The sequence below is a fragment of the Triturus cristatus genome, chromosome 10, assembly GCF_964204655.1.
Source record: "Triturus cristatus chromosome 10, aTriCri1.1, whole genome shotgun sequence".
NCBI lineage: Eukaryota > Metazoa > Chordata > Amphibia > Caudata > Salamandridae > Triturus > Triturus cristatus.
The window spans coordinates 959,308,562-959,327,676 of NC_140593.1; the positions used below are offsets into that span (position 1 = coordinate 959,308,562).

Here is a 19,115-nt window from a genome sequence, read left to right on the forward strand (position 1 = left end):
CGAGATGCTGGACAGGGTCCGCAGCGTTCCTGACTATGCCACCCCCGGGGTCGGTCACACTGGTGTTCCACCAGAGGTTGGTAGGAGGCTGAGGTTGTTCCTTCCTGCTTGGCGTCTGACGACCTTCGATCAGTGGGTGCTGGATGTCCTGGACCATGGGTATTGGATCGAGTTTCTGTCCCTTCCTCCGCCCTCGGGAGTGACGCGGACTCCGACGGCCTTGAACCGGTCTCGACGTCAGTCTTTGTTGGACGGTGTTCGCTCTTTGCACCTGAAGAAGGTGGTTGTGCCTGTTCCTCGATTGGAGTGAGGTCTGGGGACCTATTTGATTTTTTTTCTTGTTCTGAAAGTCACAGGGGGTTTTCGGATTGTGATCAATCTCCGAAGTCTGAACTTGTTTGTCCGGAAGATCCCATTCAAGCTGGAGACCTTGCAACGGGTGATACCTTTGATTCAGGCCGGCTGGGTGTTGGCTACGCTGGGTCTCCAGGACGCTTATCTTCATGTGCCAGTAGCTCTAGAGGATCAGAGGTTCCTGCGCTTCTGCCTGGAGGGTCATCATTGGCAGTTCTGTGTCCTTCCATTTGGTCTCCGATCCGCTCCCCGCATGTTCACCAAGGTGGTGGCTCCCTTGGTGGTCCATCTTCACCTCCTGGGCGTGTTGGTGTTTCCTTACTTGGACAATTGGCTGCTCCAGGCTCCTTCCCCTGTGGTCCTGTCTCAGCACCTGTCCTTGACCATTCGTACCCTAGAGCACCATGGGTTTCTCCTGAACTTTCTGAAATGCCAGCTGCTTCCTGCCACTCGGAGGTCTTTCATCAGTGCCGTCTTCGATTTGATCCAGTGCAAGGTGTTCCTTCCGGATTCCTGGCTTCTGCGCCTTCAGTTCCTGTTGCGGTGGTTATTGCCCCAGGCTTCGGCTCCCCTCCTTCAGTGGCTCAAGGTTCAGGGTCATATGGCTGCAACTGTCTTCACGGTGCCCTGGGCCAGGGTTCATCTTCGGCCTCTGCTGTGGCATCTTCAATGTTGGGTGCCTTTTCCAGTTCGGGACTATGCTGTCTCTGTACCAGTGTCTCTGGAGGTTGTGTCCGCTCTCCAGTGGTGGCTGAATTCCTCCAATCTCTCCAAGGGGATGTGGATTCGCTGCCGCCTCCACTGGTGTTGACGACGGATGCCAGAGCGTCCGGTTGAGGGGCGACTCTGGGTCAGTGGGCTGTTCAGGCTCATTGGCTCCAGTCGGAGTCCCGCCGGTCCTCCAATTGGGGGGAGCTATCTGCGGTAGACCGTGCTCTTTGTTTCTTCCAGGGTCGTCTGCTGGGGTGCAATGTCCTAGTGCGATCCGACATCTCAGTTACTGTGGCTTACATCTATCACCAGGGCAGTACTCACAGTCCTTCATTGAATCTGGTGGCCTGTGTGATTGCGGGTTGGGCGGAGTGTCATCTTCTGGCCATCGCTGCTCAGCATATCAGGGGGCTGGACAATGTGGTGGCGGATACCTTGAGTCGCAGTTTTCCGTCTTCACTGACCCTGTGTCTCTCCCCCAGGATTTTCCGGATGCTCTGTTGAAGGTTCGGGACTCCCAAGCTGGACTTATTTGCCTCCAGGACCAATGTGCAGCTTCCCCTCTTTTGTTCCCTTGGTGCTTGGGAGGTGGAGGCGTTGTCTCGCCGGTGGCCACCTTGGTTGCTGTATGCCTTTCCCCCCTTTCCTCCAATTCTGGCCTTCTTGGGTGCCCGGGTGGTGGCTGTCTTGCCTCACTGGCCTTGGGGGTCCTGGTTCCCATTGTTGTTGAGTCTGGCGGTGGGTCCTCCTTGGATTCTACCCTGCTACCCTGCATTGTCTACTCTGAAGGGTCAGTGGGCTGCTGTTCGGGCTTTCCGGGATCCGGCTTCGCCCCCGTCTTTGGATGGGTTGTTGGTTTCTCGATTGTTCCGGAGTTTCTCTCTCTCCTCTCCTTCTGCTCATACTTCAGTTCCTCCTTGGGATCTTTCTTTGGTCCTGGGTGCTCTGCAGCCCTCTCCCTTTGAGCCGTTGAAATCCGTTGACCTTAAGTTCCTCTCTTTTAAGGTGGCTTTTCTGGTTGCTGTTACTTCTGCTTGGTGGATGGATGAGATCACTGCCTTGCGTTGTTCTCCTTCCTTTTTGCGTTTCTTGGATGACGCAGTGGTCCTTTCTTTGGATCCTGGGTGTGTTCCGATGATTTGTCCTCGGTTTCATTCCTCTCAGGAGTTGATCCTTCCTTCTTTCTGTCCTTCTCCTTCCTCGCCTGCTGAGCTGTTGTTTCACTCTCTGGATGTGAAGCGTGCGTTATCTATTTATGTTGACCGCTCTGCGGTGTTTCGTTCTTCCGACTCTCTCTTTGTGACCTTTGGTCTGGCTGGTCGAGGTAAGGCTGCCTCCCCTCTTACTCTGAGTCGCTGGATCAAGGCTGTTATTTCCACGGCATATCAGGGCTCTGGTTTGCCTTGCCCTTCTGGGGTTCAGGCCCGTTTCACTAGGGGTGTCTCTGCTTCCTGGGCTGCTTTTCATGGGGTTTCCCTCGATGAGATCTGGCGGGCTGGGACTTGGGCTTCTGATTCTACTTTTGTGAAGCATTATCATCTGAGTTGTGCTCTGTCTGACCGGACCAATTTTGGTTGTGGTGTGTTGCGTGCTGTGGGGGTTATTCCCCCCCCTGATTCTGTGTGTTTATTAAAGATTTTCACTTGCTGCACTCCACTTTTTGTGTTCAGTCTGTGTTCTCTATGTGGTATGCCAAAGGCCTGCTTGTGTGGTTGCTGTGGAATACCTCATTAGTAATGACTGGGTCGAGGACGAATAGGACTAAGAGTAAGGGGGATTACCGGTAAGTAATCATAGCATCAACCCACCCAGGAACAAGGCAGGAAGAAGTTGAAAAGAGCACCCACAATAACAGACATCATCTTAAAATCACTACATATCTCCATTGTCCTTGACATCTCACTAAGACAGACCTGCAACTCATTAGCACTGATAGAGAACAACTTATGCAAAAAATCTTCTGTGTCACTAGCGACTGCTTTAGTTCACATCACTCATCAGTTTTTATCAGGCGGCCAGTCTCACGCCCTGGGGGCCTCTGAAACACTCTATACTAGCCCAATTTGAGACAGACAGAATTGTGGTCACTAAAACCTAGCAAAACCAAAGGAAATGATGGACGGAGTGTTGAACATTGCAAGCACTCACCCCCAGTCAACTGATCTGGGTTTAATCCACCACCGTTCTTTAGCCCACTCTGCCACCCCAGTTCAGACATGTCCATATGGAAATCAGTCTGACCCTGTGCCTCATGGGAACAGTCCAGCCCGAACTGCCAAGCCATGTCTTCCCTGGACCGGAAACAAGCTTTCTAGGACCGGTTTCTGGCATTTCAGCCGTCTTCAGCCAGGCTTGCTTGAATCCAGTGGCAAAGTGAGCAAGGGACTCACGTCTGAGCATACCCTGCCAACTTATGGCGAACAAAGCAAAACCAAAGGAAATGATGGACGGAGTGTTGAACATTGCAAGCACTCACCTCCAGTCAACTGATCTGGGTTTAATCCACCACCGTTCTTTAGCCCACTCTGCCACCCCAGTTCAGACATGGCCATATGCAAATCAGTCTGACCCTGAGCCTCATGGGAACAGTCCAGCCCGAACTGGATTAAACCCAGATCAGTTGACTGGGGGTGAGTGCTTGCAATGTTCAACACTCCGTCCATCATTTACTTTGGTTTTGCGTCACTAAAACCTAAACAGGGAACCTGCTTAGCGCAGTGCAGCACAGCACAGCAAGCCACTTTTCCGCACTGCACTGCATGAAAGAGAAAGGGCAGGAAAGTGCCGCATTTTACATTAAAACTGAGATTTCCTACCCTTGCGCTGATGCCCTTTTTGGGGCCTAGTGCCAGTGCAGGCACCCTTGCACTGTGGTGCCTGCATTGTAGGCAGGATTGTTTTTGTGCAGGAAGGGGCACCTTCCTGCACAAAAACAATCCTCAGAGTCATTTTTCTCTTTCTAAGTGTGCTGCAGAAATCAGCACACAAAGATAGAGGAAACAACGAGGAGAAATAAAGATATTTCTCCTCATTGCGCCTCACCTGGGAGGGATAGCATTTTGACTCATTAACAGGTCTACCACTCATGGTAAATCTAGTAATGCTCCAAAATCCATGGGTGGATGCGTGGGGACACCCACGAACCACGCACGTAATGCCTCCCTGGGGCAGAGTAACGTAAAGCAGCGATTTGTGCTGCTTGCGTTACTCCAGGTTTATCAAGAGACCCAAGGCCATGCAAGGTGGCCTTGGTTGGCTTGGTAAATCTCACATAGGCTTTGCATCACCCTTGTGCCCCCTTGACACAAAACCCTTGATAAATGTGACCCCATGAGACTAAACAGTGAGCTGAAACTAAAATAAAATCAATGACCAACGAACAGCCACGGCCAATGAAAGTTGGAAGTATAGACGGCTGGGCATGAGACAATCTTCTCAAATGAATGGACAAGATTAAAATGACGCGATATAGTATCTACAAAGTCCCTTTGTTGTGTATGCTGCATTTTAAGTAAATCATTCAATGAATACTTGGTGTTGGTACTAAGTCTTACAACAGCACCACCACACAAATACAAATTAAAATCACCCATCGCAACATAGCAAAATGAAGAACACCACTCCCTAAACTTCTCCATTAAGGAATGTAGGCCAAAACAATATCCAAGGCTCCTGGATGATGAATTAGAATATAAACATTGATCAATAACAGTCTGAGTTGCTCTACCAAAGAAAACAAAAGCGCCTGTAAATTAGGAGAACCAGTAGGAATCTCTTGTCCCTGTCCCTTAACTGAAAGAGGCACCTTAATCATCAAGCCACCCTTGGCTCTGCGAGGAAACGATGGCATAGAGGGGACGAAAAAAGAATAAGCTTCTAAAGAAAAGATTTTCATTGCAGCCCTGGTTTCTTGGAGGCAAATCACCCCAAAGTTGGAAAGATATCCAGGCCATAATTTATCTGAAGACTTATCAGTTGACCTGGCATTATTAAAACTTAATTTATCACAGGAGCTACTCACATTTTTTAGAGTAATTGGGAGGGGGACCATTGTCCTACTTATTGAGTCATTCATTGCTGCCAAACAACTTAAAACTTTGAATCTATCGGTGGTTGATAGTTTGAGGCTGGCCAAAGGAGTAGTGGTTTTTTTTATGTTTGGTGGCGCATAAAGAAGGAGAGGATAAATTAAATTGGGAAGTTTGTAAAAAAAAAAAAAAAAAAAATCAGCAGTAAAGCCGATACAGAGGTATAAGGGTCACCAACAGTAGACGGCTGGGACAGCCCCCGGGCAGCTACTTTCAGTTGGTCTTAATTTAAGATGACGCAATTCCTTTCAGATGCTTAGGGCCTCGGGCCATCAATCCAACTTCTCTGGGCATAATTATGTGTTTCTGCTATGAGGTCACCCCTTCAGCCCCCATATGACTATCGAGCCAATGTATTGCTTTATTTCTGAGAAAAATCTTCCCTTGCCTCTACTTTCAAGGTAGAACATTTTCCAAAACAATAACACAAGGAGTCTCTTCCTGGACGGATTTATACAAATGTCACAACCATGTTTTGAAGAGCTGCCAAGCAGCTCATTGGTTATATGTGCTTTCTGGTATGAGTTAAACACTGAGGCACACTTTGTGGAGAGAGACTCCTTGATGTGCAGGGGGGTTGAATGCTTGAATGAACTAGATGAAATGGGTTGACTAAAACAATTAGAGGTCCTTTGCTCTGAATGTTGGGACATGGCTCGATCGGTGCAGGTTTGCCCCTTCTAACGAACTACCCCCTGCCCTACTAGAGTTCTCATATTGTCATACTCTTGATAGCCCCCCTAGAGATAATATGAAACAGCAATCACATTTTCAACCTCCATTGATCACTTAGAAAAAGTGTCAAAGGAGTTCTTAATTAAGAGCTACATTTTTTCATACAAAGTATTAAACAGGTGTTCTGGTGTTCTATCGATTCTCGGGCTAACCTTTAAAGTGATCTTAGTGGTACTAATCTTGTACACAGTAGGGTTAAGGAAAGTCTTATTAATAGGGGCCTCTCTTTTCTTCCTTTTTAAAGCAGGCTGTTCAAGAACAGGGTGATCATTCAGGACAGACTGGTCAGCAGAACCCCAGCCCTGACCACCAAGCCATCCTTGCAGATGGTCATTTCTAAAGTGCAATGATCCTGTTGTCATCACAAACAGTCAGGCTGCAGCTATGCAATGGCACTCTTCGCAAGCGGTCGATGCTGTAGCATGGAGGGTCAAGTTGATGGAACTTTGGGTTTGTGGGCAGTGTGAGCATCAACGTTTTGGCACCAACAGGCCCATTCAAGGTCGCGAAGAGCCTAAAAACTTCAATTCAGATCCACTGAGGCCACACCAATGATCCAGTACCTGAAGGACACCACTTGGGGGTCAGGGGCTTGCTTTAGCTGATCTGAGTGCTAGTTCAGCTAGTGGGGAGCCTGTTATGTCCCTGTGGCTCTGAACAGGAGGCCAGCAGACTAGCCTTTGGAGTTACTCTTGGAGTCCTGGGTTCAGGTGCGGATTCAATCCGTCGGATTGAGGTAGGACAGCAGTAAGGCAACAGCAAGGCATCAGTCCAGCAAGGCAGTAGTCCAGCAGGGCAGCAGTCCAGCAGAGTGCAGTCATTTCAGCAACAGAGCAGTCCTTCTACCTAGCAGAGTCTCCACATATCCAGAAGTGTACTGAAGAGTTGGTGTCTGAGGTCCAGTATTTATACACCGGTGCCTCCTTTGAAGTGGGAGAGCTTCTAGAGGTTTCCCTTTAAAGTGCACAGGTTTGCTGCCTCCCCCACCCTGGCCCCAGGCTAACAACAGGGGGTACGCAGCACTTTGTGTGGAAGCAGGACATGGTGTATTCAAGTGTAAGTAGGGCATGCCCTACTCCGCCCTCCCATCCTGCCATTGATGGCCCATCCAGTCAGACCTAAGATTTCTACTGTGTGAGCCTATCTAGGAGGAATGAACAAGCTCAACTGTCAGCTACACACAGTCATGTGACCCAGAGACAGGCTGCAGGCACTAAATGGCTAAGGCAGAAAAATACTAACTTTCTAAAAGTGGCACTTTCAAAAGTGTAATTTAAAATTCGGCTTTGCCTTGAGGGAGAGGATTTTGCATTACAATTCCAAACACACCAAACATGAACTGGTTACCTGTTCCCATTTGGAAGTTATAGCTTATCAAATGTATTGAGGTAACTCCTATGTTATCCTATGGAAGAGGTAAGCTGTCCAGGACCTACCCTAGGGGTAACATATGTATTAAATAGGAAGGTTTGGACCCGGCAAAACGTTTCCTTTGCCAGGTCGAAATGGCAGTTTAAAACTGTAAACACATCCTCCAATGGCAGGCCTATGACAGGTTTAAAGTGCTACTCAACAGGGTGGCACTATCAGTGCTGCAGGCCCACGAGTAGCATTCAATTTACAGGCCCTGGGTACATGTAGCATCACTTTATTAGGGACTTAAAAGTAAATTAATGTCCCAATTGGGAATACGCCAATTCTACCAGGTTTTAAGGAGAGACCACAAGATCTTCAGCACTGGTTAGCAGTGGTAAAGTGCCCAGAGTCTGAAAATACAACAAAATGGGTTCAGATCCCAGGAAGATGAAGGCAAAAGGTTTGGGGATGATCCTGTAGAAAGCTCCAAATCCAACAGTCACAGCACGCACTCTCCCTGGAGATAATTGCGCAAACTATGGGGAGGGAAACATGAATCCCCAGTTCTCACCTCATCCATTCACTGGCTGCTTGGACAAAATCTGTGAGCCCCAGAGAACTGCAGGTATCTAGATGTGCATCACTGCCCTGCCTTAAATATGATGTGGTTTACCATACCAGTTAAGGTGTGTCTGTGTCTCATTGTCCCTGGGGGAGAGGGGAACGTGGAGCCCAGTAATAGTCTGTGGAATCTGCAGTCAAACTTGTTGGCAGTGCCCTTGCCCACCTTGCCACTGGTGCACAGTAAGCCAATACACCAGCAGCATGCCAGCCCAATAGTATACGGAGCTGTAGTGTGTGCCCAATGGGTTGCAGAACAGGCCAATCAGCACATGACTGCCGGCAGCTACAGAGTTATGGCTGGGAAGCCAAGCTACCTGTTGTGTGAATGTGTTTTCACACGATCAAGGTGCTTACAGCCGTATGCAGCCCAATCCTACCAAACCATCCCATTGGCTGTTTTGGGCAACAGGACACCTCCAAATCACGGCTGCTGTGCCACATGCGCCCAGAAGTCTCTCTCTGCCCCTGGAAGGAGAGCACCCTGCTGAAATTGTGGGCTTTTCGCTGGCCACATTAATCAATTAATATCAATGATTATATATTTAATATAAAGCACTAACTGATGAACCCCACATCCCGTAATTAAATTCAGGACATACTTTAAATATAATAAACATGTAAAAAAATAACATTTACAAATAACTAACATATTAATCAATTAACATCAATTCATATATAATTGTAACAACACTTCCAAGCAGCGTCTCCCGATAAACGCAATGCCCCCCATAAATAATACATCACTATCAGGCACATGCATCAAAGCCAATTGCGATCACAAACAGTGCGATTCGCAAAAATCGTCTGTTTGCGATCGCGAAAATAGCGATTGCGATGCATGAAACAACTTGCCACTTGCAATTAAAGAAATCGCAAATTTTTGTGATTTCTTAAATTGCAATTGCTTTTAAGGAATCGCAAATTGCGATTCCTTAAATGCAATGCAAGATGCCTTTGAAAATAGTGAATTCGCAATTTGGGCCCGCTATATACCATGGAATCATACCACATGGTAAATAGCGAAAACTTTGAAAAATGTACTTATGTGCATTTTTCAAAGTTGTAGGTTACACACACACATGTCCTTGGGACATGTGTGTGTGTGCAACATATGTGCACGGATCAATTTCAGGGGTGAAACAGGGTGTCCTTTAGACACCCTTGCACCCTTGAAATTGCATGCGCAATTTGCGAGCGAGTACCTATTGGTACTCGCAAATTGCGCTTGCAATTTCCCATTCATTACTCTGGACCTGTAGGCCCAGAGGAATGAATGGGAAGCCATTCCTTATTTGCGACTCGCAATTTGCGAGTCGCAAATAAGGAATGTGTAGGAATCGCTATTATTATAGCGATTCCTACATGCATATGATTTTACGAGTCCTTATTTGCGAATCCTTAATATTTGCAATTAAGGACTCGCAGAATCCTAGTTTGATGCATGTGCCTGTATATATTTTCAAATAATACTTGAAATGAATTACCCAATAATATGAAATAGAAAAAAACAGTAAAACAACTTAATAAAAACCGATACTGAAGTTAATGATATATTCAACTTTAATATTGTAAAATAATAACAGACTTACCTTTGACATTTGTGCCCACGATATTTAGATGGAATACCAATGCATTCACTGTGTTAAAGATTCATCCAAATATTCAGTTCTTCATGACCTCACCCATTCATGCACTCAGACATCCATCCGTTATGTCCTCGTCTGACCTCCCCGTCACAGTCCTTACATCTATGAGCGTCAGCTCCTCCCCGCAGCCTTAATCAAGCAAAACCAAAAAAGCCATATACAGCTCCTATCCATTCCCTCTAGGCCACGCCCACATCCTGTGAGATATAAAACCTCTGACCTAACACCCAGAAATCCTGTTGATTTTTTCTGCAGTGCATCATCATGCAGGATTGTGGTTTCGTATGTCTCCGGGATATGTTATGTTATCTTAAATCAACTTGATATAGCGCTCAAATCACCCTGGGGCATCTCGGCGGGTCAAGAACAGAAATGACATGTGGGGGTAGTTAGAATAGATGAGCTTTAACTTGTTTCCTGAATTTACAGTAACTGGGACAGGAACGGACGTGAAGAGGGAGCTTGTTCCAGTACAAGGGGGCGAGATAGGAGGAAACCATACCACCACTGCGTGTGAGACGGATGCGGGGAATCCACAGCAATGCATCCGAGCTGGATCTTAAAGTACGACTGGGGGCATATGCTTTTATGCACCTCTGATGATAGAGTGGACCTTTACCCTTCAAGGCATTGTATGTAAGCAGCAGATTTTAAAATGTGCGCGTTTCCTCATAGGAAGCCAGTGTAGTTATTTTAGCAGCGGCGCCGAAGGGGTGCCTGCCAGGCAATTGAGTACAAGCCTTGCAGCAGTATTTTGAACCACTTGAAGCTTAGAAATGAGTGATTCAGTGGCCTTGGCCAACAGGGCGTTGCCATAGTCCAATCTGCTCATTACTAAGGCCTGAACCAGCGTTCTCCGGGTGGTGATAGGAAGATACGGGAAGATTCTACGCAGAAGGCGTAAGTAGTGGTAGCATGAGCCAGTAGTGGTCAGGATATGATTTCTCATGCTTAGGTCTTGATCAATTTTTATCCCCAGGTTTCTCACTGCCTGATTGGGTACAGGGGGGCACCCAGCGGCCACCAGTCGTCAGTCCACAAGGCAGGGACTTTACCGAACAGCATAATCTCAGTCTTATTTGCATTCAGCTGGAGATAGTTCTTGTTTATCCAGTCTGCGATGGCTAGCATGCCTGAGGAGAACCGTTCTTGTTCCGCCACCAGGTCCTGGACAGGTATGAACAGCAGCTGGGTATCGTCAGCATAAGAAACTATATCAAAGCCAAAACGCTTTGCGATCCCTGCCAAAGGGGCCATGTAAATATTGAACAAGGTAGGGCTCAAACATAAGCCCTGCGGCACTCCCTTATCTAGGATTGATTTGCTTGAAGAATAGGGACCCATGATGACAATTTGATGTCTGTCACTCAGAAAATGATGGAGCCATTTTAATGCCAAACCCTGGATGCCAATTTCTTGTAGCCTCTCCAACAGTCTCAAATGGGAGATGGTATCGAAGGCTGAGGAGAGGTACAATAATACAAGTATCACTGAGTTTCCCGCATCCACTCGCAGACGCAGAGAGTCAGTCACCGCAAGAAGCGCTGTCTCGGTGCTATGTCCCGGGCGAAAGCCAAATTGGGAAGGGTCAAGGATCTGATTAGTTTCTAGATGAGAGCTAAGGTGCTTATTGACTAGACTTTCGAGTTGTTTGGCCAGAAGAGGTAGTAAAGATATAGGATGACAGTTGCCTAGCAATTTGTAATCCAGAGAAGGTTTTTTTAGAATGGGGCATACACAGGCCATCTTCCATTCTGCCAGGATGGTACCTGTTTTAATTGAACAGTTAAAAATCTCTAAGATTCCAGGGGCACAAAGTGTGGCAAACAGAGTCATTGTTTTAGGTGGGCAGGTATCCAACGGAGAACCTGACTTTGCAGATACCAAAGAGCTAAGGATTTCTCCTAGTGAGAGAGGCTCAAAATTCTCTAAAATGTAAAGGGTGAATATTGACTGCTTAGATTTGGGAGTAGGGATTCCTGGGTCTTGATTAGGGACGGTGTGTAGTTTAGAATAGATGTTAGAAATGTTGTCTTGGAAAAAGTTAGCCAGTGAGTTGCAGAAAATCTGGGACTCAGGCAGCACTTGGGAGCACGCTGTAGGAGTGATGAAATTGTGAACTATGTTAAAAAGAGCTTTGGACAAGTTACTCGCCTGATCAATTTGAATAACGATATGGCTATGTCTTGCTACGTCTTGCTGATTTAATGTTGTGGTGTTATGCACCATATATGCAGGTAAATATATTCTGGTCGGCCTTAGCGACTAGTTGTGAGACCGGAATTTGCAGGGTTCCAGAGTCCCTGCATTAGTGGGACCAGTTCTAGTGTGTTTTTTCTTGCTTTAGAGCTCTTTTTAATGGGGCCCGCATCCCTCAGTGTTCCAAGCGCGTAGTGTACAGCTGTGGCTGCTGGCGTGTTCTGATGGGGTGGGGTCGGACGGCCACGTTGGCATTGGCTGGCACAGCGTGAGCCGCTCGTTGGTCTTCGTTGGGAGCCTCGCGCTGGGAGATAGGAGCAATAACTTTGAGGCAAGTCTATACCTGATTAGAGGCACATGCCTCCCTCCTGCAAGGGTTCTAGTACCACCAGTGGAGCCAAGGTATTGTTGGGTCGTCCTTTTGAAATTGGTTGTTTGGCGCGAGGTCTTCAGGGGCTTGAATGTGGTTGGAGGCTTTGCGCATGACAGTGCTACGGGGGAGCGAGTCACCTCTGTGATGTTTTTTGTTTTGGGTGCCTCGCCTGGTCATTGGGCTATGTGAGGCTCCATTGAAATATTGATTGCTTTACCCCAGCTGACCCTTCTTTGGGGATGTGCAAAATATTGTTGGAGCTGCTGTTTCTCTGGCGTTTCTTTCCTTAGTTTCTATGGTTCCTGGAACTCTGTGTTTGTATTCCCCTGGGCCTCCAGATCTTGTCGGTGATTCTGAGGAGGAGGTGAGGGGATGGTTATTTAGGCTCGGAGCTTTATAGTTTCTTGCCGCATGTTTTGGCATTTCTGGACACCCTAGGTGTGGCGGACACATGGAATTTCTTTGCTACCTACTGGCGGGGCGGCCTGTGACTCTACCTTTAAATTTTTCACTCAGGTAGGTTTTGGAGGGTGAGTTGAAGGATGTGGCCAAGCATGCCTTCCAGAGTATCCTGGCTAGGTGCTACCGTCTTTGGAGTTTTTGGGAGGTGTTGCCTTTGGTGGTCGTTGTTGGCTGTGGGTCAGCAGATCCCTTGCAGTCAAATGGCTCTGTTCCCCGAGTGTGGACTCGGAGAACGGACACGGAAGGTTGAAGGTTGAGATTTGCCATTTGACTGCAAGGGATCTGCTGACCAACAGTCTAACCACGGATGTTCGTATGTGTACTCTTGACCATACATTTTCCCGTTAATTAGAGCTTCACGGAGCCCACTCTCCTTGACTGCACAACTTGATCCCACGGGCTGTTTGCCAGATTAGGTGCTCCTTTCGCACTGTCCTGATGAAGACCCCACTCTAAGGATTGAATCACCTTGAATTTCTATGGGGTTGAAATGTTGACTACTACATACCATTATACAAGCTCTGACGACTGAGATTTATTATCAGTGTCCTTAAATGCTATGTGTATGTACTGAAATATTTGGCCTGTGATAGGCCGGACAGGTTTCACCATGTAAATTTACTGTATATATGTCACATTACCTCTCCCTTGTCAATTACCCTCACTCACTTTGATCCAAAACACCCCTACCCTTCCTTTCCCCACACTAGAGCACCTTAGTTGCAAATATATATATGATTCTAGATACATGAACAACTGAGTTGTCTATAGGAAGAGATTAATGCTTTGAAAATAAATCGCATTCACTGCGAATTTTGCAAATTTGGTGTTGCGAATACCACTATTTCTTTCGTAGAGCAGAGCAGCCTGCCCACTCGTAATGCAACAAAGAAACATAAAATAATAACAACTAAAAGTCATTATCATTTTATGTTTCTTTTATTTGCACTGCTTAAAAGCAGGGTGGCGACGCTAATCTGCCATAACGGAGGAGCTGCCACTGCTACAAATGGCAAATGCACTGGGCACAGGTCATGCCTGCACTAAGGACCAATATAGTTTTACAGGCTATGCCCTGCTGGTATTTTGGGCATTGGTAAGATACAAGAGGCATAGCTTTTAAGTATGCCCTACACCCAGTGACTGCTGGTCATGGACCCTTGTTTGAGGGTATGGTGTAAGACAAACTCTAAGCCTCAAACCTTTGCCACTTCGAGCATGACGATTCCCTGCAAGGTCATGCACCGTCGTCATTGCCGGCTGGAGACAGGGGACTGTGAGCACATGCAATGGCCACAAACAGGCAATCAATCAATCAATCAATCAATCAATCAATCAATCATTTGTAGAGCGCACTACATACCCGGGAGGGTCTCAAGGTGCTGGGAGGTGGGGGCGGGGGGGCGCTACTGGTCAAACAGCCAGGTCTTGAGTAGCCTCCTGAAGGTCAGCAGGTCTTGGGTCTGTCATAGGCTCAGAAGGAGGGTGCTCCAGGTCTTGGCGGCGAGGTGGGAGAAGGATCTTCCGCTGGTGGTTGTTCTCCGGATGCAGGGACAGTGGCGAGTGCGCGGTCGGCGGAGCAGAGCTGGCGGTTGGGGATGTAGAAGGAAAGTCGTCTGTTGAGGTAGGCTGGGCCGGTCTTGTGTGGATGAGGAGCTTGAAGGATATCCTCTTGTTGACGGGGAGCCAGTGCAGGTTTCTCAGGTGGGGAGTGATGTGGCTGTGGCGTGGTACGTCGAGGATCAGTCATGCAGAGGCGTTTTGGATGCATTGCAGTCGTTTGATGAGCTTGGTCGGGGCTCCCTCGTAGAGGGTGTTTCCGTAGTCGAGTCTGCTGCTGACGAAGGCCTGGGTGACTGTTCTTCTTGCGTCTGTCGGGATCCACCTGTAGATCTTGCGGAGCATGCGGAGGGTGTTGAAGCAGGAGGAGGAGACGGCGTTGATTTGGTTGGTCATGGAGAGCCTTGAGTCGAGGATGATTCCCAGGTTGCGTGCGTGGTCGGTGGGTGTCGGGGCTGCCCCAGTGCCGTCAGCCACCAGGAGTCGTCCCAGGCTGAAGGGTTGGAGCCGAGGATGAGGACCTCTGTCTTGTCCGTGTTCAGCTTCAGTCGGCTGATCTTCAACCAGTCGGCGACGGCCTTTATTCCTTCGTGAAGGTTGGATTTGGTGGTGATGGTGTCCTTGGTGAGGGAGAGGATCAGTTGGGTGTCGTCGGCGTAGGAGATTATGTTGAGGTCATGGTGTCGGACGACGTGTGCGAGCGGGGCCATGTAGATGTTGAACAGTGTCGAGCTGAGGGAAGAGCCCTGGGGTACGCCGCAGATGATCTCGGAGGCTTCGGATGAGAAAGGGGGGAGGCGGATGCTCTGGGTTCTGCCGGAGAGGAAGGAGGTGGTCCATTCCAGAGCCTTGTCTCGGATCCCTACGGCGTGGAGGTGTGTGCGTAGTGTGCCATGGCAGACGGTGTCGAAGGCGGCGGAGAGGTCCAGGAGGATGAGGGCCGTGGTCTCACCGTTGTCCAGCAGGGTCCTGATGTAGTCGGTGGCGAAGATGAGGGCAGTCTCGGTGCTGTGGTTGCTGCGGAACCCTGACTGGGAAGGGTCCAGGATTCTGTTTTCTTCAAGGTATCTGATTAGCTGTCTGTTGACGATCTTCTCGATGACCTTGGCCGGGAAGGGAAGCAGGGAGATGGGCCGGAAGTTCTTGAGGTCTCTTGGGTCCGCCTTGGGTTTTTTGAGTAGGGCGTTGATCTCAGCGTGTTTCCAGCTCTCTGGGAGGTCGCGGTCTCGAGGGAGAGATTGATGACATTGCGCAGATGGGGTGCGATGGAGCTGCTGGCTTTGTTGAAGATGTGGTGTGGGAAAGGGTCTGACGGGGAGCCAGAGTGGATCATGCTCATGGTCTTGACGGTGTCATCGAGGCTCACGTTGGCCCAGGCTAGCAGGGGGCCGTGGTCGATGGTGTGCGGAGAGTCTGTTGTGTTGATGTCTGTTGGGGCTGTCTGGTTGTTGAAGCTGTCGTGGATGTCTGCTATCTTGCGGTGGAAAAAAACGGCGAGGGAGTCGCACAGGGCTTGCGACTGTGGGATGTCGTTGGTGTTAGAGCTGGGGTTGGAAAGTTCCTTCACAATGTTGAAGAGTTCCTTGCTATTGTGTTCATTGTTGTCGAGGCGGTCTTTGAAGGAGGTCCTCTAGGCTGTCCTGATGAGGTGATGGTGGTTGCGGGTAGCGTCCTTGTGGGCTGCATGGCTGTCCGGAGTCTGCGTGGCTGTCCGGAGTCTGCTCACTGTGCCACTGTACAGCTAGGGTGGTGGGCAACCACTTAATGCCCTTTGATTTGAATGGCATTCGTCACCCAAAGTGGCTCGTACGTCTTTGGCATCAAGTTCTGGTAGAAAATAGAACACTGAAAGCAAGCAGCATGACTGACTTGCTGTCACTTATATTATTCCCGCAGACATACCCTCTAACTACAGGCCTGTCTTCAGACAAAGTTCCCCACATGTGCTTGACGTTTTCTAGCAGTGTGTCGGGGACATTTCTGGACTTATTCTCCAGAAGAACGCCATGGACTACATGCAGACCTGGAAAGGACAGATGATGATGGAAATGGAAGAGTTACTGTTTCCTTCCGTCTCTATATGCCCCTGTAAGTGAGCCCCAGCACTGTTTTAACAGCGTGAGGAGTACATCAATAGTTTTCAGGAAAGATGCCTTGGTTGTGCTTTCTTGCACACGTCAAATATTCTTTAACAACCGATGCTGCTCAGCTCACATTAGAAATATCCCAATCGGTTAAATGCAAATTTTTCTATCATCTAGACCACTTCAATGTATTAAAAAGACACCTTTGTCCAGCTTCCTTTCATGTCAAGATCAGTGAACAGTTAAAACATTATCCTAAAACCAGAACAAAACACGTTATAAAACGACACCATTTTAATAAAAGCGCAACATGTAAAACTCACGTCAAAAGGGTAAAGTAAGCTAGGAAGTTGGACAAGGACCTGTAGAGCATGAAGATGAAGTCGATGGAAATGGAAAAGGAACTCTCTCCTGGGCAGAATGTCCCATAGAGAGCAGCAGGCCCATGGGTAAAGTGCTCAAAATTTTCACCACGTCCAATAATCTACCTAGGGCTTTTCTTTCTCCATGTGGAAAATACATTTCCCATGGATATACTTCTTCCCCCAGACCACACTGGAAATGGAGGCATCCCTTCTAAACCCCACCTCAGAGGAGATAGGGTATATATTTTGACGGGTAGGGCTATGGTATATTTTCACGTCAATTGTTAGTTTGGTTTTCAGATCAGTTTTCAATTTGATTTTTATGTTATTTTACTTTTGTTTAATCACTCACCTTTGTCCCCTCGCCCCCACCCCATGACGTTCTCTTTTGTGGGGCCTGGCCGGCCCATGTGGCTTCAGGCCTCTCCATCTCCAGGTGCAGGCTGTGGTCCCCCCACTCACGTCCCGGTGTCCAGTGCTGCAGCCCCCTCGATACCAGCCTTTCATACACAGAAGACGTCACAGTGGAGACTCTTTCACGAGCAATTATTTCATCACCATTTTGCGGGTCATACCATGTGTTTCCAGACTAGAGAGGGAGCAGGTCAAGCCACTGACATATTCTAATTTCTCGATAAGGTCACTTATTAAGTGATTAAAATGCATCCAGGCGATTATCTATCTGAACACGGCCCTGTGCTCTCTGACATCTAACCTCAAATGTGGTTTATATTTCATTGGCTCACGTTGTGGCGGAACTCCCCTTTTCGGGAACAATGCAACTTAAGTCTCGTGACAGCCAGTGCAGGGCCCGTGATGTCATAAGTATTCTATTCACGGAGCTCCGCTTCTGCTGGGAAGGGACAGAGGCACACTTTGCCTTACTTTGCAAAGGTAACATGTCTATGCCTTTTCATGTTAGGAAACTACCTGCATTTTCTGTTTGAATGCCCACAAATCTCGAGTTAGTCCCCAATTACGAGTCAGATGGAGCAGAGTTACCTCAAGAATTCTAAATAGGTAGGTTTTTCTATACCCGTTTTTCCCCAGGTGTGGGAGAAACAGGCCCCATTTTACCGTGTAGAAATTCCACATGGTAAAGTGGCATGAGACTTTAGCTACAGCAGCAGTGTTTTTTCTCAGTCAGGATCATACAATGCTTCCTCTGCCAGGAATAGCCTTCCCCGTCTCTCCTCCATTCTCTCCACCACCCCCTCACCATCCCCCCCGTGGTCCCTGCATACATTTACCACCTGCACGGAACAAGTGGTAAATGTATGAGTTAAAACCCATGGTAATGGCATTACAAACTGGAATAATCGGTCCCACGAGGTTATTCCCCATTCCATGGTGTTTAACTTCTAATTGCACTTTGCTGGGTCAGGCTTACCACGCAGTAATGGTAAATGTGCATGCGAATTTACTGGGTGGTAATTTCGCAGCAGTATTGTGTAATGTATAAGGGGGCCATCACCTTCCTTTACAGACTTCCCTACTGAGGAACTCCCAAACTCCGACATCCATCCTCAGACTCGTAAAATGAGCCAAAATAATGGAATTACTGCACTCGTAAACCCCCAATTTACATTTCGGAATTTATATTCCCAATTTAGCCACACGGCACATTTTCAATAGTAACCCACAAGTTCCCCATGTCACATTTATTTCTAAAGAAAGGACAGGAGATGGGATTTGAATCGCTCATGCAGTTTGTCATGTGAAAAAGGAGTCAAACAGATTAATCTCAACTTAATTAACGTATATATTGTGATGGTAGATGGTGGATACTAGTTCAGTGTTGGTTTAAAAAAACAACCTGCACAAGTGCACATCATCACTTTTGGAATCAAGCAATCGCTCATTTAGGGACATTTTTTAATTTATCGTACTCAGGTTAGAAATCAATGCTGCACTAAAAACACAAGAACAGTAATGCAAGAAAAACTAAGAACTCTTTCTAGCAGTGCAAGGCATTCAGTGGCTGTTGACACAAGAGCCTGCCTCTGTAAACAATGATTCGCCCTGCTCTTTCCAAAGATACATTTCCATTTTGTATTAAGAAATCAACTCACAGTCTTTTGGCCACGGACTGCACGATTTTGGGAGGCGCGGCCCCCATGCTGCTGGCCTTAGGTGTTCTGCACAGTCTGAGGCTTGCGCGGTTTACCTGTGGCGTCTCCATGGCGACCGGAGCAGGATCCCGCCCCGCACGCGCCTTTAAGAGACCGGTAAGAAGCTCAACAAAGACACGAAAGTAAAGGAAGCCGGCACTTGTGAGAACAAGAAGCGTTGTAACTTGACCCTGCGCGTGTTAATGGAATACAGCTCTCAGGCACAAGTCCTCTCCACGGTGTACTTTTCTTAAGCCTATTCAAATATCAATACCAAATGTTTTTGCACTCTTCCGTGTAATGCACGGGTCTGACTCAATGTCTTCGCTGATTCATCTATCCCGCCTGCTTTCTCCCTATAGAAGTCCTTCTCCTCCGGCTCCGTGTAGTGTCATTTGCAGATGCTTTAAATGGGCAGGTACTGTCCGGTACTGAGTACCGGCATCT

At 47.8% G+C, this 19,115-nt stretch overlaps 1 protein-coding gene across 3 annotated transcripts in view; it reads right to left on the reverse strand.

Moving 5' to 3' along the window:
- LOC146796323 (uncharacterized) overlaps positions 1–18,728 on the reverse strand; it is a 354,882-nt gene extending 336,154 nt beyond the window's left edge. For all 3 annotated transcript variants that reach the window (XM_085628847.1, XM_085628846.1, XM_085628845.1), the window contains exon 1: positions 18,630–18,728. In XM_085628847.1, coding sequence (XP_085484973.1) covers positions 18,630–18,676 — 47 coding nt within the window. In that variant the 5' untranslated portion in view covers positions 18,677–18,728. The remainder of the gene's footprint in view (positions 1–18,629) is intronic.
- Positions 18,729–19,115: the final 387 nt, after the last annotated feature.